This window comes from Bactrocera tryoni, chromosome 5, assembly GCF_016617805.1.
Source record: "Bactrocera tryoni isolate S06 chromosome 5, CSIRO_BtryS06_freeze2, whole genome shotgun sequence".
Classification (NCBI taxonomy): domain Eukaryota; kingdom Metazoa; phylum Arthropoda; class Insecta; order Diptera; family Tephritidae; genus Bactrocera; species Bactrocera tryoni.
This window is the reverse complement of record NC_052503.1, coordinates 17,318,567-17,342,644: the sequence shown is the minus strand read 5'-3', so window position 1 is coordinate 17,342,644 and position 24,078 is coordinate 17,318,567. Positions and strand designations below refer to the sequence as shown.

Sequence of the window (24,078 nt, the reverse complement as noted above, 5' to 3'; positions counted from 1 at the left end):
AGATAGACTAGACTATCAAACACTTCCTAATACGGAGATAATATCTATATTTTTTTAATATTTCCAAATCCTTAACTTCACTGGATTTTTTTTAGCATGGCAACACTTCTATGTTATATATAATATACATATTTTTTTGGAGTACATTCCGAAGTCCTGGTGAACACGGGGTCGTACGAATTTTGCCACTAGAATAAAGTCTTTTCTAAAAAATATAAAATATAAATAAAGTCTTTTTAAAAAATCAAGATGAAGAAAATATCTTTGAATAGAACCTCAACTATTCAAAGATATTTACTTCATCTTGATTTTTTTAAATGCTGGATATCAGAAGGAATCAGATATAAAAATCTATCAGCTCATTTCCAAGAATTCTAAATCACAGAACCTGTAGGTCTTCAGTTGACCAGCTCCATAATCTTAAGCTTCTTTGATACTGGATATTGGAATGGGATCAGTCACAAGTGGTTTGTCAGCTTACTTTATACAATTTATATTCTCACAATTATTCCTTTAGATGTTGTCGATAGTTTTGGTGATACTCAAATCTTTAAGGAAATTTATATTGAATTCTTATAATGGACATGTTTGGTTCACCACTCTATTACGAATATGCTCTACTTTGGTCTGGAAAATCAATGATGTTTATCTCAATGTTAGGCACTTTATGTACAACAAAATGGTATATACAGTCTGATTATGCCATTCTCTGTTATTTATACCAGTTGCTTGTTCGATTCTCCACTCTGCTAGGAATACGCTCTACTTTGGTCTATCAAATCTATAACGTTTATCTCAATATTAGAGATTTTATGTGCACCGAAAAAGGTCATTATGCCATTCTATGCTATTTATACCAGTTATTTGTTCGATTCACCACTCTGCACGTTTTATAAATAAATAAATAAACAAATATGTCATTCTATGTTATTTATACCAGTTACATGACCGACACCATTCGATTAGACTACACTTTACAAAGCGCTGATGTAGTATCCTCTAGAATTTTTGTGCTGACATTTAATTCATAATGTTCTTACAAATTTTGCGCTTAAATCAAGAATTCAAGCAATTTTCAAAAAAAAATATTATTTTTTATTGTAATTATTGTGGAGGCGAAGTAGTTCGTAGTAAATAGTATTAAATGAATATGTACTTTAAATTACAACTATGTACCTCTTGCAACTCTGTATTCCTTTTCTATATTCTCTTTTGTTACATCCTTTTATAAACTGTAAAGACATGTTTATCCATATTGAATAAATTCAGTCGTTATTTAACCTTAAACCTTCTCGGACCATCAGTAATCTAAACCACAACGGCTCGAGGCCTCTCAAACCAGCAGTATACATGCTCCAAGGCGAAACCAATTAAACTGAACAACATGCCGAAACCCCACACATAGAAGGGACCCTGCAATATGCGCATATTTAACACCACTTTCTCCTCCACATCGTCGGCGCTATCAACTTCCTTCGGCTCGAAATTCAGATCATGCGGCAATTCATTACGAAACTCCTCCAAATTGGGTGAATGCCCATTATTGCGCTGATGCAGAGCATTACGCGACCAATACTCGAAAATACCACTTTCCAAAACACGACTCTCGAACTGCTCAAACTTGTAGCGAAACGGCGAACCCTTCGGCAACAAATACGTCTGCGGCATGGCATGCAAATGCTGTTTGACCACATGAAAGCGCGGACGCCTGCGTTCTGCATCGTAAGTCTTCACCAATAAATCCTTCGCAGTTTCACCGCGCAGCAGAAATGCAACACGCCAATGTTTCCGCTTGCTTAACGGCACCGCAAATTGAAATGAGGAGAATTGCAGCGGCAAATGCACGCCATGCTGCTCGATAGTGCGCCAATGCGCTGGCTTCAGCGCCGGTTCTATGGCCGTGAATATATTTTGTACACCAAATATAGGCACATTCAGGGTATGCAAATCGTCCAATCGATCGATTTCCGGATAGTATGAGGCATGCACGAAAATACTCTCGACTTTGGCGAAATAGATGCTGGTCATCACGTAATTGAAGAGTATCCAAGCCATCAGAAATGTGCGCAATGTATTTGTGTTGGAGAAATGATCGACGGGCACGCCGAGTTGCACCTTCCAGAAGATTTCGATCAAATCATACCAGCGAGCGTCTTTCATTTTCTCCACATTACGTAAACTTTCAATGGTCCACTTGAGCAGAGCGAATGCGCCAATAATTAGAAAGAAAAATACCAGCAAAGCGCGCCACAATGCATCCGTGTAGGCGTAGACGAAGATCAGATAGGCGGGAAACATTTCTGCCGCTGGTACTACCACGTATAGGATGCGTTTCAAGTAGGGGTACAAGGTCTCAATGTGCTCGACGGCACAGGGCAACACGAACTGTGCGTTGAAGTTGACGTGCGTCGAGCCGGCGATTAGATCGCGCAGCACACCCGTGAAGGTGCCATTATCCAGGCAGGCGCCGTAGTTCTCGTTGTCCGCTGGTGCTACATATTTCACGGTTGCATTTAATTGCAACACCAGACTACTCGCCATTAAACCGTCCACGCCACTATAGCCCACTTGTGGCTGGGGTTTAGGCACGGCGCGTAAAAAGTCTCTGAACATTGAGATGCGCAGCTGATAGTGTTGCAGATTCTTCAATTTATCGTAGAAGTATGGTTCACCCAAGAGCCGACGCTTTACGACAAATCCCGCGGCTGTGAACGGCTCAAAGGTGTAAATCGCTGTGGCGCTTGTTACAGCGATCGCATCCAAGATTTGTTTGGTCCAAACAGCTTTGAATAGTTGTTTCAATTGCGCCTCTTCAGCATTTCTCCAAACGAAAATATATTTATGATATTGCTTACGCTGTTGTTTCGCGTTTAGCATGTCGGTGATCCACTTAATGTGGGTGGCATTGTGTCCAGCTATGCTGAAGACACTCAGGCTATCATAGCCGCGTGAGAGTTCTTTTTTATAGTTCTCTAACTGCAGCCTAAAGCTTGGCAGTTTCGCCATACAAGCGTGTAATTTGTGTTCCAAATGATACAGGGTGTCCTTTTGTTTACCATGGTTGATATATACGAAATTGACGCGTGCATCCACTTGTGCGGCAATATGGCACACTCTTCGGCTCAAGGCGTCATAATCGTTTGGTGCAATTAAATTAAAATGTGATTGCGTACGAGTTCTAGTGGCTATTACGAGGATTTTGCTGATTAGTAGCACTACGACTAAGCGCGCGTAAAACATTTTTGTCTGTGAAGCGTGTTTTCAAAACTTTTTGCTGAAGAGCTTGACGGCTGAGTGCAATTAGCTAAGCAAATAATAAATAAAGCGAGAATTGGCGAGTAAACACAATCAGCGTTAATTAATTTTTTCAGTTTATTCAACATCATCCTAAATGTAGGCAACAATTTATTGCTGACAACTAAGCGTGGCCTACAATTAGGCGTTAGAATAATTTTTTCTACGATTAATGATCTCTATACTAATATATCTTTTTCGTGTTGTGAAAAAAAAGGATTCGAGATCCCGAAAAATTTCGGGACATTAATTATTATTGTTAAATCACACAAAATTCTATCAGGAGATTCAGCATGTCAGACCTTTGCATGTCACAATTTTGTACTTTACACTATCGATTTAGATTCAGAGTCTCAGACCTCTGTGTCAGAACTTTACATTTCGAATTATTGATTTTTGTAAAGAAAGGTGTTTGGGCTTCCGAAAAGTTTCGGAACATTTCGCACAAGTTGTTAGCCAAAAATATGGCCTGTGTTTTTACTTGTATACTTACTACAGTTATGCAAATTATTAAAAACTTTTGTCTGTGACTCGTATTTCGGGAATTGGAAACGATGGAATTTTGAAAAATTCATTTAATTTACAAACATTTTTTTGTGAAAAATAGTTTTTTTTTCACAAACTTATTCAGCAAGTAAAACGACTTCAAGGCAATAAAACGGGACTGATTAAAAAAATGGGGATTTCGGGAATGTTCTTGACTACTTTTTTCAAATTTTTCTATAAAAATTTGTTTTTTGAATTCATTATTCGATAAATTATTTCGGGATCCCGAAATTACAAACGGGACTCAATAGAAAAATTCGGAATTTCTGAATTTATTATACCTTTACGATGTTTAATTAATTTTTCTGTAGTTATTTGTAAATAAGTTGTTTGTAGATTGTTTCATGGACATATTTCGGGATCCCGAATCTACTTCATAAAAAATGCCGGATTTCTGAATATTTTAAGCCCTAATAACATCAAATTTTTTTTGTTGTTATTTCTGAAATAATGAATATTAGACTGTTTAATGGAAATATTATTTCGGGTTTCCGAATCTACTTCATAAAAAATGTGGATTTCAGGATTGCATATCGTACTACCTTGTTTAGTTGTTTTTGTAGTTTTTCTGAAATAAATGGTTTTTTGAACTAGTTATTTGATTAATTATTTCGGGATCCCGAATTTACTAACGGAATATACAAAACGTAATAATATAATAAAATTTCGGGCTTTCGGAATTTTGTGTGCTATAACGTTCTTATTTATTTATTGTAATGCTATAACGTTCTTTAATTTCTTTTTTGTAGTTCGTGATCCCGAATCTACAAATTCCATTAGAAAAAATTGTTATTTCGGGATTACATATCGTAATAGCATATAATCATTAATTGGTTTTTGGTAACTTTTTTTAAAATAAATAAATTGTTCTTCGACTGCTAAAGAATATATTATTGCGGGATCCCGAATCTATAGTTGTGATTCCACAGACAAATTTGTGATTTCGTAATTGCATTAGCTATCAAGTTCTTTTAATTTATTTTTTGTAGTTGTTTTCTGAAGTAATTGTCTTTTGACTTTTTCATGCATATAATATTTCGGGATCCCGAATTTTCCACCGGAAATTTGGCATTTCGGGTTTGTACAAAATGTAAATGATAGTTTTTACAGAAATAAATTGTTTTTGGACTGTCAATATAAATATTATTTCGGGATCCCGAATCACAATTTTCTTGAAATCAGTCGTTACCGACCTTATTTTTGCTCTAATCGACATTTACAACTGCATATGCCAGTTAAAGAGCATTTTATTGTCTGTTGCTTCAAATGCCTTGGTACTAACGCTAAAACTACTGAGTATATCTGTGAACCCACAGACGACTCAACCTGGTTTCTGAAGTATTCTATGGTTTTCTGCAATTAGTGGTTAACACAACATTTTATTTATTTTTTATTAAAAGTTATAAATTAATTAAGACAAAGAGTCGGTTAGGGCATAGTCGGGACCATATATTAAGTTCGTTACTTGCTTAATTTGTTATGCGTGTAAACACATCATTATGCCGCCATTTGTTTACATTGCTAATGAAGCGTCCTGCCAAAGCCCTATAAAACCAATTAGTATGGGACACATTACCATACTTTTCGTTAATCGTAAAAATGTTTTACCTCAAACTAGTCACATTGCTCTTGATTCCCGAAATCTGCACGGCGACTATCGCTTATCGTTTGGAGGCTTGGAATGCAACGCTGCCGTTCGCGCACACTGATGACTTACTGCTCGCGCATAAAGCGTGTGAAATCGCTACGAAATATGATGCCTACATCTACACAGTGTACACTGGCGCGCAGCAGGATAACACCACATACGATTTGGAATTGAATTTATTGAAATGTCTGGCTGAGTTGCCCACACATGTCACGCCGCTCAAGGCATTGGCCAAAGAGCCACAACGACGCTACAACAGCTTCAGCGTCTTTATGTTATCCACGAGCGCTGTCGCGCATACCGACTATCTGGAGCGAATTGTCAGCGCGTTGAATGAGAAACAAATGCGTAAACATTTTCACAAATACGTCTTCATTTGGCGAAATGCACAAATCACACAATTGCATGGACTGCTCGCCGCCGTGTGGCAGCGTAAGATACTAAACGCCGTTGTCATAACCGATGCGCAACACATTTACACTTTCGAGCCATACACCGCAACGGGTTTCGCGCTGAAACGCATCACCGATGGACAGTATTTCTACGATAAGCTGAGAAATCTACACAAACACCAACTACGCATCACAATGTTTGAGGATTCCTTGCGCGCCATACCGCGTGAACGCGCCGCCGATGGTTATAACGGCGTAGATGGTTTGCTCGCGAGCAATATTGTGTCGTATCTCAATGCGTCGGCGAATTACACGCAACCCGCTGATAACGAGAATTATGGCGTTTGCTTGCCGAACGGCTCGTTTACGGGCGTACTGCACGAGCTCATTGTCGGCGCGGCCGATGTGAGTTTCAATGCGCGCTTTACGCTGCCTTGCGGTGCGGCGCAGGTGGAAGCGCTCTATCCATACTTTAAGCGCAAATTGTATTTGGTTGTGCCGGCGGCGGAAATGCAGCCGGAGTATTTGATTTTCATCAAAGCGTTCACGTGTACGCTTTGGCTGTTGTTGGCATTGAATTTCTTTGCGGTTACCGCCATCTTTGCGTTGCTCAAACGCTATGCGGAACATTTGCCGCATGCGGTGCGTATGAAACATGATCGTTGGTATGAGCTCATCGAAATGTTTCTGCAAACCCAATTGGGCGAACCAGTGGCCGGGTTCTCGCGCATCAGTTCGTTGCGTCAATTTCTCATCGCTTGGATTTACTTCAGTTATGTGGTGACCACAATCTATTTCGGCAAGTTGGAGAGCAGTTTTGTGCATCCGAGTTACGAGGCGGAATTGGACTCACTGGATGAACTGGTGAATTTGGATGTGCCCATCATTGGCGTGCATACGCTCTTCACAACGGTGCAGCCAGCGCTGAAAGCGGCACACTGGCGTGAGATTGAAAAGCGCGCCGTGTCTTTGCCATTGTACTTCTCCTCCTTCCTTTACGCGGTGCCGTTCGGTGTGCGCAAGAACTGGCGTGTTGCCTTTCTGTTGCGGGGTGAGGCGGCGAAAGATTTCTTGATAAAAACCTACGATGTGCAGCGGCGACGTCCGCGATTTCACGTGGTCAAGGAATATTTGCGTTCCATGCCGCAGGAGTATATATTGGCCAAAGGTTCGCCATTTCGTTATAAGTTTCAGTTATTTCAAGCTGCCGTATTTGAGAGCGGTCTCCTCGAGTACTGGAATAGTAATGCATTGCGCTACTCGAGCCAACGTGAATTTCACGAAGTTGAGGAGTTCTACGAGGAGTTACCGAACGACTTGGATTTCGATTTGAGCGAAATAACGAGCAACGATGGCGGCAATGCGGATCGTACTCGTAGACATGTTGTGCTGAGCATGCATATACTGCAGGGCGCATTCTACTTGTGGGGTCTCGGTATATTGTTCAGCATACTGGGTTTTGTTGTGGAATATGCCTACTGGTGGTATAGAAAGAGAACGATGAAGCAGTAGTTTTTGGAAATTTTATGGAATTGTTAGAAAATTTTTATTTAAATTTGTCGAATTTTTTTTTATAAATTTGTAGAATATTTTTTGAAAATTTGTGGAATTTTGAGATATTGTAGTTTTTTCTTATTTTTGAAATTTCGTAGCATTTTTGAAAATTTGTAGATTTTTTTTTTTAATTTGTAGAATATTTTTTGAAAATTTGTAGATTTTTAGAAATATTTTAGAATTTGTGAAAATTTGTAGAATTTTTGAAAATTTTTGAAATTTTACAGAATTTTTGGAAATTTGTACAACTTTTGAAAATTTGTAGAATTTGTGAAATATTGTAGAATTTTTGAAAATTTGTAGAGTTTTTGAAATTTTGTAGAAGTTTTGAAATTTCGTAGCATGCTTGAAAATTTGTACAATTTTTTTTTTAATTTGTAGAATATTTTTTTTGAAAATTTGTAAAGTTTAAGAAAAATTTTATAATTTTTGAAAATTTGTAGAATTTTTGAAAAATTTTGAAATTATACAAAATTTTTGGAAATGTGTACTATTTTTGAAAATTTGTAGAATTTGTGAAATATTGTAGAATTTGTGAAATATTGTAGAATTTTTGAAAACTTGTAGAGTTTTTGAAATTTTGTAGAATTTTTGAAATTTTGTAGAATTCTTGAAATTTTGTAGACTTTTTGAAATATTGCAGAGTTTTTTAGTAGATAAACATTTGAACCCACTGAAGAAAAGAAATAATCTTTTTTCCAATTCAATTACATTTTTTGAAAATCCCAGACTGGCCTAACCCTGTAAGTTATAATTAAAATTTAATAAACTGCTGAGTGTGTGCCAGTCCTTAGATGCCCAAATATATGTATACTACCTTTCTATTCTACACTTCTTACTTGGTATTGCTATGAATTTTTATTCTACAAAATTTGTTTATAATTTTGACAAACTCGTTGTGAAATCTCGGCCGAAATACTTATTTTGTGCATTTCTAAATTTTAAGTGACGGTTATTAGAGACAAAAGAAGAATTCAATAAAATGTCGTACAATAACAGCGGCATAGATTTCGATTACTTACTCACAAAAGATTTTCTGCTATTTCTCGACCTATGTCGCGATCCAAATCAGGTCTTCACGCCAAACTCCGACGAAAGTTGCCTGGCGCAACTGTGGCTGGACAAGTTGTGTCGTTACGATTGCGCCGATTTGGATGAGCGACGTTTGCGCAACATCTACATGAGCTATCTGTGCTGTTGCCTCATTGAGGGCGTATTGAAGGGACCCTTTTCAGATCAACCGCGCGACGGTCGTCTACAAATGGTGAATTTTAATGCAGTCAAAAAGCAACCGCTCTCCTGCCCGGTAGTGTGTCCAGGTGATTTGTAATTTATTTCGTAAAAATTACTGCGAGAATTCATAAAACAATTCCGTCTGCAGCCCGAACTACTTATAAGGGGTGTGAGGATCCCAAATCAAAACGTTTCTCAGACAATTGTGAACAACAATTGGGCAGCTGTTACAGCAGTGACAATGTCGGCAACAGTGTGGCCGCTGGCAGCAGCGTGGAGAGCAGTGTACATCGTGAAATTATGCGTTGCAGCACACCCGAGGTACGCTTCAGCACGGACATACAATGTGAACCGAGTGCGAATGGCATAAAGCGGCGCTCTTCGGGCAATGTCTTCAGCAATTATATGGTGCGTGAGATTATAACACCGAGCGCCTACAATACACTCTCATCGGAGTGTAGTATGCCATGTGACTGTTGTCAGGAGTACGATGCATTTGCGAATATGAAGGACACGTTTCGTCGGGATGTCATCGTACTGTTGAAGGCGATTGAGGCAGAGCTGAGCGGCTATGTCGGCAGCGGTTGCAATAAGTATTTGGAAAGTGAGCTATTGCGTTATAAGAGTTTCATAATGAATTTCTCGCATATCGCACGCGTTCTAAACAAATTGAAATCGCAGTCGGCATTGCGCTCGTTCTTGCTCTTGAGTTTACAAGATGATTTGATCAAGTTAATCAATGAACCGCTTTGAGTGTGTGTGTGTGGTAACTTCCTGAAGAAAATTGTTTTTTGTTGTTGTGTTTGCTAAATAAAGTGGTGATCGTGTACAAAAATGTTTGATTTGTCGTTGAAATCTAACTTTAGTGTCTAAAACAAGCCCGGTTTTCACGAAGAGAACTCACGACAGTCGGTTCCACGTAGTCGTAGTGGACCGAGTTTATATCCGGACAAGGGCTGACAACTCGCCAGCATTCTTCAACTATTTTTTGTTGCTGAAATGGGTTAACTTTTCGCAGATTTTGTTTGAACACTAAAAAACTTGGTTTATGATAGTCTAATGGGCCAATGAGCCACGCAAAGCCATTTTTGGACTTTAGCTGTACCAGATGGAGTGCCAACACGTAGTCCTTAAGGTGTCATGTTGTTATTGTTGCAAAGGATGTCTGGTCTAGTATGGGAAGGTTCAGATAAGTTGTCATCGGGGTCATCCAACGATAGGCCTCGGCAACGTTCTTTTTCGACGGTGTTAGACCGTTGGTGGTGAATTGACTCTAAGTACGCAATTAACAGAGAGGAAGTGGGTGAAAATGTTTATGGCTTCACTTTGAATGAATGGCTTTCAATGCATGTCTGAAGTTTTTTTACGTCCAAAAACAGGTCGACGTATTGTTTTATGTCGTCGGCGTAGTTGAGGAAAGACCTCTTGATGCCCTTAGGAAGCGGTTAAGTTACAAGCAGTTGACTGCAGGGATGATTTCTACGAGAGGTGCTGCCTAGCACTGCCTCCAGAGTGTGACCAGTGGCGTTCCCACTATTTTTCTACAGTCACTTCTGTTGACTGACTGTAGAAACTTCGCGTATTATTAATTAATCGCCGTACACATGACTTCTGCGGTTTTGCACCCCGGAAGATCGTTCTACCGCGTTTTGAACTTCACGGTATATCACTCTTGGCAATATCATATACTATATCGTTACCCTCGATGCCTTCGCGGTCTGGCAGCCATTTGAAGTGAAATCGCCTGTTCTTGGCGATATCTTTAATATAGATTTTGAACTGGATTTATTCATATAGTTGTCAATTGTATTCCCTGTAAAGATGTTTTTGTTTGTTAAATTTCTTTCTGTCAAATTGGATGCTGACTTTCTGGTATAGTTTTTATTCGTCGAACTAGGTAGGTAGGAGTGCAGCCCTATCGGGCTCAATTAGCACTTGATGTGCCATTTTTTTCGTCGAACTAACTCGTTAATCTTTAGTGCTTCCTTGAAACACCAAAGTTTGTGAACTATCAAAAGAAACATACTCTAATTCTAATTTAATGATTTTGAACGTAATTTTTCTTGGTATAAGACGTTGAAAAATGGTTTCATTATTTTGCGTTGCTCATTCTCCGATGTCAGTATTACTTTCCGACACCTTTCTTCCTTAACAAAGTTTTTGTAGCACAGTAAAAAGGGCTTCGAATTTAATCGGTGTTTCTATCTGTGATTCTTATGATTTTAAACATTACAGTGAAATATTTTATTGATGTCTTTTAATGCATCTAAATTAAACTTCGAAAACAAAAGACGAAATATTTTTTCTACACAAATAAATTGAAATAAGTATAACAAAAATAAAGTGAACACGAAGCATGAAATGTGATGACAGAAAAATTTGCATAATCTACAAAGTGATCCAACTTAAAAAGGAAGAAACGCCAATTGAAAACACCACAAAAGCCGATCGAAAGAGAGGCTTCCGCTACAGTGTGTTCAACATGTGCCTGAGTTTGAAGAACTTTTGCAACACTTGCCGAGGTTTGTATGACAAAATGTGATTTTGTAGTTATTTGTTATATTGTAAAGTATAAGAAAAATATATTTTGGAAAAATCAAATTTAGAAAAAGTCGTGCAATTTGCATCGAATAATTTTGGTTGGAAAAGTTATCGTGAAACCTGCTTGAAAACGGTCCTGATTTTAGCCGCAAACTAACGCTTAACTAACATCCACATTGGTTTTAGCTTACTCACGAACCGATTTCAATATTTAATACAGATGATGCTATCATTCCTATGATGTATTTAAAACTTTAAAAAATTTTCTCGTAGAAATTTGAAAATAAAGTTTTTTTTTTGATAATGACATTTTTTTTTAAATTTGCAGAATTTTTTGAAAGCTTGTAGAATTTTTGAAAGTCTTTAAAAATTTCGGAATATTGTAGGATTTTTGAAAATTTATTGAATTTTTTTCTGAACATTTTAAGAGTTCTTTGTAATTTTGTAGATATTTTTGGAAAAATTGTAGGTTATTTATTAAATTTGTAGTTTTTTTTTCAACTTGTTGAATTTTTTTTTTTTAAGATTTTGTAGATTTTTTTAAATCCATATATTCGAATTTTTAAAAATTTTAAATTTTAGCTTCAAATTTTTTTTTATTTGTAGAATATATTTTAAAAATTTATAGAACTTTTGAAACATTGTAGTTTTTTAAGTTTTGTGGAATTTTTGAAAATTTATGGAATTGTTTTTTTTTAAATTGTTGAATTTTTGAAATATTGAAAGTTTTCTGAAACTTTTAGAATTTTTTTTAGAAAACTTTTAGATTTTGGTTTGAAAATTGTAGAATTTTTTAAAATTTGTTGGCCTTTTTTGAATTGTTGAATTTTTGAATATTGTAAATTTTTTGAAAATTTATGGATTATTAAATTCGTAGAATATTTTGGAAGGCTGTAGAAATTTTTGAAGACTTGTAGAATTTTTGGAAAACCTTAAGATTTTTGTTTGTTTGAATATTGTAGAATTTTTGAAAGTTTGTAACATTGTTTTGAAAATGGGACATTGTAGAATTTTTAAAAAATCATAAACTTTTTCAAAATTTTTAGATGTTATTTTTTGAAATTTTGTAGATTTTTTTGGAAAACTTTTTTGTTTCTATTTTTAATTTTTGGAATTTTTGAGATATTTTAAATTTTTTTAAATTTTGTAGTATTTTTGGAAAACTTGTTGATTTTTTTTATTTCCAGAATATATTTTTAAAAATTTGTAGAATTTTTGAAAAATTTTAAATTTTGTTCTATTTTAGTAATATTATAGAGTTTTTTGATAGGTAAATTACTTTGAACCCACTAATGTTTTAATTTCCCACTTTTCCTAGAAGTACTGAAGGCTTGTCTGAAATATATACATACATATGTATGTATGTACATATTTAACTATATCTATAAAAATTTGTATATCAGACTCATAGTCGTCTACAGCAAATTCTCTGTTATAAATAAATGCTTTTAAGGCGTGCTTCTTCACATTGCAACATTGTTGATGTTAGATACATATGTATGTTTGTAAGTACCATACGTATTCGCGCTGCTCTCCGCTTTTACGCTCACTCGTGCGCCAACGTGGTATCTTCGCGCTTGGCGACAATTCTAAAATCACTTGAAAACATTTTTCTTTCCAGTTTGCGTGCGCGTGTTGTGCGAAATTTCGCGCATAGAAAATATTCGAATACTTTCCTTGGAAACTTTCGCTGCTTTCTTTTGTTGCTATTCGCCACGAAACGATGCTGTGAACTTTCTACCATGAACAGCGCATTCTTTGCGCTTTAAATTTAGCAACAGCCGAAATACTAGCGAATTTTAGTTCCACACAAGTGCACATATTTATTTATAGTTTCGAAATATTTCAGAACTATGTATGCACAACACACGGATTTTATTTGAATTCCAAACCTGTTAATACGCAATATTAATTTCTGCTCTTGCATGAAACTATAATAAATTATAAAATTAATTCGGAATGTCGCAATTAGTTATAAAATGTGTGTCGTTTAGCTGCGCTGTTCATATACACGTGTTTGTATGAAGTACCCAGTAGGAAATTTAATTGGCAATATCCATAAATACAGCTTTTAAGGAGACAGTCAGCGAAGCCTTTTTTGGCAATTTGAAAAGGCCTACTGTATTTTTTTTTATGTTAAGGGTATAGTTATAATAAACTATTTGACATATTTGAAGAATACACAGGAATTCCATATCTGTTCACATAAATATAAACCGATAGGGCTACGTTTCAGAAGCCTGTAACCGGTTTGCTTATTTGTGTTTCGCATAATATTTGATTTCAAAAGGTATTTTAGATTTTTCTTTTGAAATTGTAGAATTTTTGAACAGTTTTAAGATCATTTTGAAAATTTGTTGAATTTTTGGAATATTGTAGAATTTTTTAAAATTTATGGATTTTTTTTGAAAACTTATACAATTTTTTGGAAATTTTGTAGAATTTTTGAAAAGTTTGTAGGTTTTTTAATTTGTAAAATTTTTGAAATGTTACGTAATTTTTGAAATGTTGTAGACTTTCTTTAAATTTTGTGGAATTGTGGAAGAATTTAGAAATTTTTTTTAGATTTTTTAAGCTTTGTAGAATTTTTGAAAAAGTGTAGAGTTTTTTTAAATATTGTTTGATTTCAAAGGGTATTTTAGATTTTTTTTGAAAAGTTAAGAATTTTGAAAATTTGTTGAATTTTTGGAATATTGTAGAATTTTTTAAATTTTTTTTGAAAATTTATAGAATTTTTTTTAAATTTTGTGGAATTTTTGGAAATTTTGTAGGTGTTTTAATTTTTACAATTTTTGAAATATTGCGGACTTTTTTAAATATTGTAGATTTTTTTAAATTTTGTGGAATTGTTGTTAATTTATAGAATTTTTGAAAACTTTTTCGATTTTTTTAAATTTTGTAGAATTTTTGAAAATTGTAGAGTTTTATTTTTAGTATTATTTTATTTCAAAAGGTATTAAAATAATCGAAGTAGATTCAAAATCTTACCTGGGATGACATTTCCTAACGGGTATTCCTTGTTTTTCCTTAGTATGTATATTTGCTTTAAATGAACTGTTAAAGAAATATTGATATTATATTTAAAATAAAGGCAGTTTAAATATGGCATATGACTTATTAAAGAATTCCGAAAAATTTATTAGCAATCATTGAAATCTCTTATCTCTAAGAATTTTTGAATTTCTTACTGAATCATTTACATATTTATTGCTAAAAGCTTTTTCCTTCACCAAAATATTTTTTATCAAAGTTTGCGAAATTTAATCATTTATTTCTAATTTTATTTTTTTTACTCATAAATAAAGAAACCACAAATAAAACGGGTTCATCTCTCAAACATTCACTCTTTACATTTTTTAAACTGGTTTGTGAAAAGAAATAAAAATTACAAGCAACTCTGTACTCTTCGAATACACTTTTCCCCATAATTTTTTCGGATGTCGTGCTCAAAAGAAAATATATTTTGTTTCTTCAATAAAAAAAAAAAAACAAATCATACTTTTTTTGTGTTTTTCCATTGCAATTGAAAAACCGAAACTTGTCAAACGACTACGTCACTCGCTGTCAGTTTGAAATTACGAACAAAATAATCGATTCTAATCAACGATTTTAAATCAAGTTGCTATACCAAAATTTTTACTATCAAAATTCTGCGTAGAGCATGGACTCAGAAGATAATATCGGCTATCAGTTAGCGGAAAATTTTATATTCTTTCAAGATATCGTTAAGAAGCCCGAAGAAGTGTTCGACTGCCGCTCGCAAGAATACAAATTAGCAAGCGCTTGGCTAAACAAATTGTCTATGTTTGGCTTCGAGACGATCGAGGATATGCGACTGCGCAATGTTTATATGAGTCATCTAGTCGCATGTCTGAATTACGGTAAACTTACTGGACCCTTCACTGCAATGCCCAGTCCGGACGGCGTGCTCGACAAAAGCGACTTTCAAGCGCAGGATAAGCCACGTCAAGCAGTCTGTCCACGACCAAAGCCCGGCATGTCGGCCTCACAAAAGGCTTGTCTCAACCCCAAAGGAGGCGGCGGTCGGCCCTGTGAATGTGATTATGTGTGTTGTGACCAAAACGAGCAGAAGAAAGATTGCAGCGGCATGGGCGCAACCTCGACGTTCGATCAGATTTGCGGCTATATGATGCAGTATGTGAATGTGCCCACTTGCTTGGACAGCCAGCTGCGCGCAACAGTCGAACACAATCAATACCATGCGCACGATGTGTTGCCGAACTGTGCGGATGCTGCTGCCGCAACAACATCGGCGGGTTTTTATGGCCACAAAGCGGATGAGAAATGTGTTGGTGGCGCTTTTGTTGCGGCGAGTAACTGTACAACTTGCGGTGAGAACATGGAACTCGATCATGAATTTGTGCGCAGCCAAATAACGTCATTACTGGACGCCATCGCATCCGAATTGCGTGGCGAGCAGTCGCCGGGCACGAATGATTATCTGGAGTATGAGCTGGCGCGCTATAAAAACTTCAAACTGCAATTTCCCCAGGTGGCGGAGAAGATAGCCAAGTTGAAGGCAGAGCAGTCGCTACGGTCGTATTTCTTGCTGAATTTGCAAAATGATCTCGTGAAGTTGCTGAACGACTGTTGCTTGCAGCCCGAAGTGAATATGAGGCCGACATACAATATGCATTAGTGGCGGGGATTTGAAGCATTTTTTTCATATTTATTTTGCTAATTATTGTAGCGCTTGTGTGAATCTTGGTCCATGCTTCGTGCTAACTATATTTTTGATTTGCGTTATATTCTTCCGATCTGTACGACACAGTTTGAGTTTGTGAATAAAAAAAAAACAAAATATACGTAAAAAGAGTACAGTATACATGCCGAACAGTTGAGTGAATATTCTAGGACGCCGAAGAACTCAACAATTTTTTTGATCCCAAGTCCATTCGGCGACAAATATTTTAATGTGTCGGTCAAAACTATATTTTACATCGTACATATAGCCATAAAGACTGCTCTATGACTTACGAGTCAGTGGACGGTCTGAAGGATGAGGTCAGAGTTCTCATAATTACAGTGAGTTCAGACTCGATTGTCTCGATAATCTGGTTAAGAAGGGTCTTGTGTATGTCATTGCTGCGGAATGATTGGATTTCCGATGATGATGTGGAGAGGGAGGGACAGACTTAAGAGTCTGTCTGAGTCCTGGTTTTCTGCATACACTGCACTGGCCTCTAACACCATTTTTACATCAGAGGCACCTATGTGATAGGTCGGGGTGTTTTTGTGAGGCGCTGGTCGAGGACTGGGTGCTATAATTGCAGAATGCCCGTTGTACTTGGACATTAGGGATCTAGGTGATATGGGGGTTAGCTGGACTGATGGATGTATAGATTTTAGCGGTATGATCTCCACAAGTCTGAATGCCGCATGACAGTTAGGATCGTTTGTGTGTGAATCGTTTAGGCGGCGAAGGCGTTTAACTGAGAATTAGGGTTTTAGCTTCTTGTGTGAATGGTGTGTGCGTGCAATATGCGTATTTGGTTTAACCCCTGGTTACCAGTCCAGAGCAGTATGGAAGCTCAACTGGTTCGGTTACGAGTTCCGACCTGATACTTAATTCTGGTACCATAGGGAGCTCTTAGAGTTCGCTCCAACCTGCTCATGCGGAATGGTACTTGGTACTTAAAATGAGTGGACCGGAGAAACCACAAGCAATCTATTGAGATCGACTTAAAATATAACAGAATTAACAGTTCTTTATCGCCGATCCTTAACGACTACGGACGAAGACTGCATATATTGAAAATATCAACAAAACCCTATAATCTCACTAATCGACCCACTGCTAATATCAATTTCTATTTCTCTTCCTTGCAGGACGCTCCAACAAAAACGAACGCCAAGACGTCACCGATGTCATGCATCCAAATCAACAACAACAACAAATTCAAACTCAATCTCAAGCACAAAATCATTCCAACAATATGTCTCCACAACGTACATCATTAGCCGCCTCGTCGGCTTCATCGAAACGCATCTCATCAAGCATTTCTGTGCAATTACCAGCCGCTGGTTTGGGTTCACGGCCAAGCAGCATCATCTCAACCAGCGCCAGCTTGGATGAGGGCGGTTTCAATGAACCCTCACCGGAGATCAAAGCCAAACTGAAGCCTGCCTATGATTTCGAGTCGGTCAATGGCCGTAGCGTCACTGGCGTGTGTGCCGATGTGGATGAATGTGACCGCAGCCGTAAGCCAACCGTCGAAGAGGCAGAGAAGCCCAGTTTAAATTACGTGGATGTGGGTTATCGTCTCAATCCGGACGGTAGTGAAGCGCGTGAAGTTTTTGGCGAGTCGGAACTCTACGACACCGCCAAAGTGACTGAAATGCATAAGAAATTCCATGCTAATGGATTTGCACAGGAGACCACCACCGTGTATGCAACGATTAAAACGGAAGTAACAACAGCCGTTGAGCTCTACTATCCCGGCGGTAAGCTGGCTAAAGAGCAACGCGAACGTGAACGTGTTAGCGGTATATTGCATTCGCCAACGAAATCCATTGGCAGCAGTGGTTCACCGGTGAAAACCGCAATCACCGCCTCACCACCTGTGGGCGTTGTCTCGCCCATACGTCGACGCAGCTCCGATGTGAGCGTCAAGTCCACACCGCCCATGTCACCCACATCGATCGGTAGCGGCAGCGGTGGCAGTTGTAGCGGCACAGCAAACACGAACTCGACCAGCAACACACGTTCGATTTCGTCCATTGCTGTGGCGGCAGTGGGCCAAAATAAGGGCATCGCACCCATCGCTTCACTCGATACGCAGGAGGAATTCGATAGTTCTGAACTGCCGGCATTGCCAGAGCGCCCGCCACCGCTTAGTGCGCTAAATACAACTATGCTAGCGTCAGCTAGTGACGAGCAGTGCAATGCTTTGGACATGCAAGACCTGGAATATGCGGACAGTAGCGCTGGCGAGGATGAGGATGATTTGATGCGCGCAATCGAGGCGGACGATGATGACGATGATGTGCATTTGGATGTAAGCGAGGCGCCACTAGCCACCGTAGCCGAAGAGGAGGAAGATGAGAAACTAATTATAACAACAGTGGCGGCGACGCAGGTGGTCATACCGCGCGAAGACAGTCTGCCCGATGCTATGACCGCCGACGAGGCGGAACAATTGTTGAGCTCAAGGTGAGTGCATTTACTTAGTATGAGAATGTTGCGTGCGACTTGTTATAAGTTAAATGTAAGAAATCTTAGATATAATTAGTGAATTTGGTTTAGTGAATACTAAATATTGTTTAGGGTAAGTTAATGCTCGACAGTCTTTATTCCAAAATTAATATTTTTTATATATTTTTAATATTTATATTTATCCTTTAAGCACTCATAGATTCGGGTAGGCCAATATATGTACATATGTTTAGAAACTCGATAAAGAAAATATTTTAGGGAGAGAATAGGTAATGCTGAGTACTTAAAAAAGTTAATTATTACTCTAAGAGTAATATTAATGATTCCCGTAGACCGGATCCTTGAACATCTTATACCACATCTTTTGTGGTGGACTGATTTTTACCAAAAAAGTAAGCCACTTGCAAATCTCAATTTCCCATCAAATTTGACCCGTATTCACAAAACAAACTACATTTTCAAGTATTTTAATAGAAATTCTTATTATGGCCTCCAAAAAAAGATGCTGAGCCAATATTGCGTGAACCACTCCATATTAATCAAAGAAAACGCTGAGTATTACCTTCATTTTTGACTGAACCTGATGTGGTTTTTCAAGTTTCGGGTGATTTTGGAGCCTCATTCACGAGATTGTTGGACAGTTCCGACGTCATATTCACCGGCCTATGTCTCGTAACCAGTAATGAAGCGTTTGCTGAATGTAGAGTCGTCAACCTCTACTCGACGTCGTTTAAAGAAAAGAATCAATTATTTTGGTGTGAGTCTAGTATTGAAATGATCCATGCCTAAAACACTAACCAAAATGTGTTGTATCAATCCATAAGAGATGTTGATATCCGCTGCTATCTCTTTGTTGCCAACATTACTAATTTTACCACTATTTCTTTAAATTTTTCAATGTGATCGTCATTAAGAGAGGTACATATAAGGCTCCGCTGACTTAATGACCTTCGCTGAATGTGATGACTTCTTGAACTTCACAGAATGCTATGTGCCACTCAAAGTATTGTGTTGGTGATAAAGTAGTCTAGGAAAAACAGTTAAACGATTAAATTGCGCGCACAATTTTTTAATTACCAGTCCGGGTTAATTTTGATCAGACGAAATTCTATATCATTCCATAAAATGTGTTGGTGATAAAGTACTCTAGGAAAAACAGTTAAACGATTAAACAGTAAAATTATTGCCAGTCCGGGTCAATTTTGATCACATGAAATACTATATCATGCCATAAAACCATAAGTGGAACTCTTAAAACATATAATTTTCATGTTTTTGAAAATACTAATTTAAAATCAGCTCTTTTATTGCCGGTCTGGAATGACCTTGAGTAGTTATCAATAATTGAGGGCTAATCTGTTGAACAAGATGTTCGGTTCGCGATGACTTTAGTTTGGTCTTACTTTGCAGGCATATTTTTCATAAACCAAAATCCATGAACTCGAACTATTAGAGTTATTAAATTTCTCCGTTATTTATTTAAATCTGATACTGATTTTATAGTAAACTTTTCTACTTTTCTTAACCCTTACTAACGAGCATGTTCAGGGAGTTATTTAATAGAACTAGATGGAATTCCCATCAATCTCTTGCAGTGAATTATGCTTGCACAGCCCTTGATCACCGCTTTATCTCGCAGAAATATTCTACTGGCAGTATCGATAAGGTAGTATTTTCACAGTACATTTGGTATACAGTGAAATTCCTCATAACCGGACACATGTATTATTTTTGTCCGGTTAAAGGAGTTGTTTATATAAAAGGACGTAGCAAAAGCGAGTGTCCAAAATAAGTTCTTAGAATTGGAAGCTGCAACTCAGACCTATTTTTGTATTGAACTAATAACTGCGAGCCAATGTCAGCCAGGAGTAAATGAAGGGCAAACATCGCTTTAGTTTCCTTTGAGTCACAGATGGCTTCAGCGCAAGTCAATTTGTTTGCTGTGATCATTTTACGTTTTGTTTCTTAAAAAAACTGTTAAAAAAAAATTAATAAGAATTCAAAAAAGCGGGAACTATTATACAAATTTTTCTTTACATATTACATATTTAAAGAAATCATGTCCGTTTATCAGGGATAATTTGAATGAAGTGTGCGTGTCCGCTCATTGGAACGTTATCATGTTCGCTTATAGGACTCGGTTTTGTATGAAATTAATAATGAAAAGTTGTATTTATGCAATGTGGCCGGTTATGGGAGGTGTACGGTTATTAGAGGTGCCTAGTTATGGATGTGGCCTGTTATAATAGGTGTCTGGTTATTGGAGATGTCCAGCTATCAGCACTGTTCGTAATGGGGAATTTCACTGTACTTCTAATGATTCGGAACATCTTTTCTGATACACATTGGAATATTTTTCAGAATACGGACTCTTCGTCATAAGCTATATAATACTCTGATGTATCTTAGCACTATATGTTTATGAAAAGTTGAAATATCCCTCATAAACCAACTGGGAGTTCACATTCCTGCTGTTATCTGACCACATTTGATGCAAAAGTTGAAGAATGTGTGAATCCATATAAACCTGCCACCATATTTTTAATGTACATACTGATACCACAACCCAAAACAAACACACACTCACATACAATTCCACATTCATAATTACATACTTACATATATACATACATACATATGTATAACAGTTGCAGGCACGTACCACAACTGCATTTGGCTTTTAAATAGCGTTTAAAACTTTTCCTCAAACTATCTAAAGCATACTCAATGCGCTTAAAATTGTTAGTGTGATAACTGCACGTAATTATAGCGCCCGCACACAGACACACACACACACACATGCGTCGCCGAGTAAAAGCGAATCAGAGAAATTATGATTTGCGGTGACAAAAAGGCAAATAAACACACACACACAGAGAGTAAGGATAGTTTCATTAGCCCATCTGTGTTTGAGGAGGCAAGCAAATATTTACATGTGTGCTTGCATATGTGTATGTGTGTGCTTTTTCAAAATTTACCGTATAATCTTAACGTTGCATTTAGATAATACGATTTGAATAATTTATGCATGCCGCTTGTTGTTGTTGTACTGCAGGTGTGCCACTAGATATGTGTCAACATACACTCATGCGTACATATGTATGTATAATGTTGGCTTGTGCTAAGAAGCACTTGAGTGTTTGCTCTTGAGTTATTGAGTGCATTGAAAGAAGCATACTTGGAGGCGCACTTCAACGCTTGTGCGCTTTATTGCAGCGCTGAGGCGTTGCTGCCGAAAGTTTTGCGCATATGAATTGAATTATTCGCTGGCTTTTCACAAAGCTTGCTGTTGGCTGGCATTGCGGGTGCAAGGCGTGCCTTTGAGTAAATTCTATGAATTGATGATTTATTGTTTGGAAATTTTTGAAATTGAATTTCAGTAATTTTTTTTTTTATTTTTAAAATTATATTTTTTAATTTCTTTTCTGATATTTGTTACTAAATTTGTTTTATTATTAAAATTATTGGTTTTTAGCAGTTTTATACTCTCATAATACCGTTTTTCAAAATAGAAAAACATTTCAATTTGAAATTTTTATTTTTTCAAGAGTTCAAATTTTTAATTTTTCAATTAAATTTGAATTTATTTTTATTATTTATTTTATTTTTTTCATATAATTTAAATTTAATTTTTATTATTTATTTTTTTTTTTCATTTAATTTAAATTTTATTTTTGTTTTTTTTTTAATATTTTTTTTTTTATTTTATATTAAAAAAATAAATAAATAATAAAATTTCAACTAAAATTTAATGAAAATAAAATTTTAATTCCTGAAAAATTATTTTGTTGGAAATTTTAAATTTTTAGTATTTTTTTTGTATAAAAATAACATAGAAATGTCTTGTATCGCAAGTACTACTTTTTACTGCTGTCGCCAACGAATGTTTAATATTCTATAAAGGGTAAATGAAGCCAGCAAAGTTTTTATGATTATTTGTTTAAAGCAATCGAATTCAGCGAAGCTAAATATCCACTGGAATTTAATGTGAACCATAAATTTATCGAAATCTTATTGCTTTGGTCGTATACTTTGGCGCCTTTTTAACGGGTACGCGGTCATTTACATCAACCAACCCCATAGAATCAGCTGTTAGACTGCTTGTATTGCCATTAGAGATGAATTGAAACACACATATGTACCTATCCAGTGGGACAATTTTGTAGTACTGCTTTGTATTGTAAAGAAATGTTATTACTCAAGAGTACTAAAAATTTGATTTTTCTTATTTTTTCAATTTTAAAAATTTAAAAAATAATTTAAAGACAAGAAAATTTTAAAGTTAAAAAACTTTTTAAACCAATTTAAAAAAAAAAAACAAAAAAATAAACATTAACTACAGATATATACCCTACACAGCTGCATTTTTTATCTCATAAAAATGTAAAAATGATCTTTATCTTGATTTTGATCGTTGACTTTGTATGGCAGCTACATACATATATGCTATAGTCAGCCGATCTAAACAATTTCTTCGGAGATTGTAACCCTGCCTTATGTAGTAACCGTGCTTTTCATGAAGATATCTCAACAAATAAAAAAGTTTTCCTTGCAAAAACTTGATTTGTATCGGTCAGTTTGTATGGCTATAGTGATCCCATATCGGCGGTTTCCACAAATTAGCAGCTCCTTAAATAAACAAGCACGTTTGTAAAATATCAGAGCGATATTTTAAAGAACACGCGTATATATAGACAGTTAGACGGAAATATCTCATTCGACACAGGAGAACTGTTTGCATAGAATTTAATAAGAAACTATTTTCCAAGTACAAATATGGTAAAAATATAACATTGAAGAATTATTGCAAATGAATTATTTAGTAACTAGTTACTAAGGCACTCATTACAGACTACTTATTGAGAAACTGGTTGTATTCAGTGAATAATTCTCAGGCAGTTATTTATACTCAAATTATTAAATTTGTTTATTTTTTTAAATCATACATTTAAACAATTAACCCTAATGTAACTAGTAACAAACTAGTCATTACCGTAACTAGTTGCATATTTAACAATATGTTTCACTAAATGTGTTTAGTTTTTTAATCATAAATTTTAACTAACCCTTATGTAACTAGTAACAAACTAGTCATTACCGTAACTAGTTGCATATGAAACAGCAGGTTTTCATTAATTCTAGTTTCCCCCAGCAAACCATTCATAATCTACCGCAATAAAAATGCAACCAATACATTGACAACAGCATCTGCTTCATGCAACAGTTGAGACTAAACTTAAACATATAATACTGTTTCTGCCACGCCTATTCAAAGCTAGTTCGCGCTTTTATTTTGTCAATGGCAAAATAAGTCGCTTTAAACATGTCGCCATTATATTTCAGCACATACATACATAGCCATACAGGAGACATACTCGGCGTTGTGTGTACACATTTGACGCTCGGTTTTTTTGTCTGCCATGAAAAGCCAGTTTTGTAAGTGTGTTGCGCCTTTTGAAGCGCTTTATATGCTCTGGGTTCCTTGACATTTTATAAAAGACTTGTCCACACAAACGCAATTATTTACATACAAACACACACACGCTCACAAACAACAGACACACATGAGCAGACGCAAATGTAGAATTTGTAATGCATTACAGCGGCTGTCTGACCGAGTGACTGACTGACGGACGGACGGACTGAGTAACCAAAGTGCTTTCATCAATGTACACAGCAGTTCATTTAAATCT

General features: G+C 36.3%; 4 protein-coding genes across 13 annotated transcripts in view; all 4 read left to right on the top strand.

The window, feature by feature from the left end:
- The window catches only part of LOC120776380, a 208,437-nt gene that overhangs the window by 132,263 nt on the left and 52,096 nt on the right, over positions 1-24,078 (top strand). For all 10 annotated transcript variants that reach the window (XM_040106990.1, XM_040106986.1, XM_040106989.1 and 7 more), the window contains one exon: positions 17,059-18,382. In XM_040106990.1, coding sequence (XP_039962924.1) covers positions 17,059-18,382 — 1,324 coding nt within the window. The remainder of the gene's footprint in view (positions 1-17,058; positions 18,383-24,078) is intronic.
- Positions 5,440-7,392, top strand: LOC120776876. The gene has a single exon (XM_040107935.1). The coding sequence runs from the start codon at positions 5,440-5,442 to the stop codon at positions 7,390-7,392; it is 1,953 nt and encodes a 650-aa protein (XP_039963869.1).
- On the top strand, positions 8,323-9,420 carry LOC120776383. The gene is made up of 2 exons (XM_040106994.1): positions 8,323-8,753; positions 8,816-9,420. The coding sequence occupies exons 1-2, from the start codon at positions 8,417-8,419 to the stop codon at positions 9,418-9,420; spliced, it is 942 nt and encodes a 313-aa protein (XP_039962928.1). The 5' UTR covers positions 8,323-8,416.
- Positions 14,772-15,869, top strand: LOC120776382. The gene has a single exon (XM_040106993.1). The coding sequence runs from the start codon at positions 14,870-14,872 to the stop codon at positions 15,866-15,868; it is 999 nt and encodes a 332-aa protein (XP_039962927.1). The 5' UTR covers positions 14,772-14,869; the 3' UTR covers position 15,869.

Bases quoted from the DNA above. Each gene is read 5' to 3' on its own strand.
- LOC120776382 (XM_040106993.1), top strand. From the start codon at position 14,870: ATGGACTCAGAAGATAATATCGGCTATCAGTTAGCGGAAAATTTTATA.
- LOC120776383 (XM_040106994.1), top strand. From the start codon at position 8,417: ATGTCGTACAATAACAGCGGCATAGATTTCGATTACTTACTCACAAAA. The intron at 8,754-8,815 runs GTGATTTGTAAT...TTCCGTCTGCAG, and splicing joins CTGCCCGGTAGTGTGTCCAG to CCCGAACTACTTATAAGGGG.
- LOC120776876 (XM_040107935.1), top strand. From the start codon at position 5,440: ATGTTTTACCTCAAACTAGTCACATTGCTCTTGATTCCCGAAATCTGC.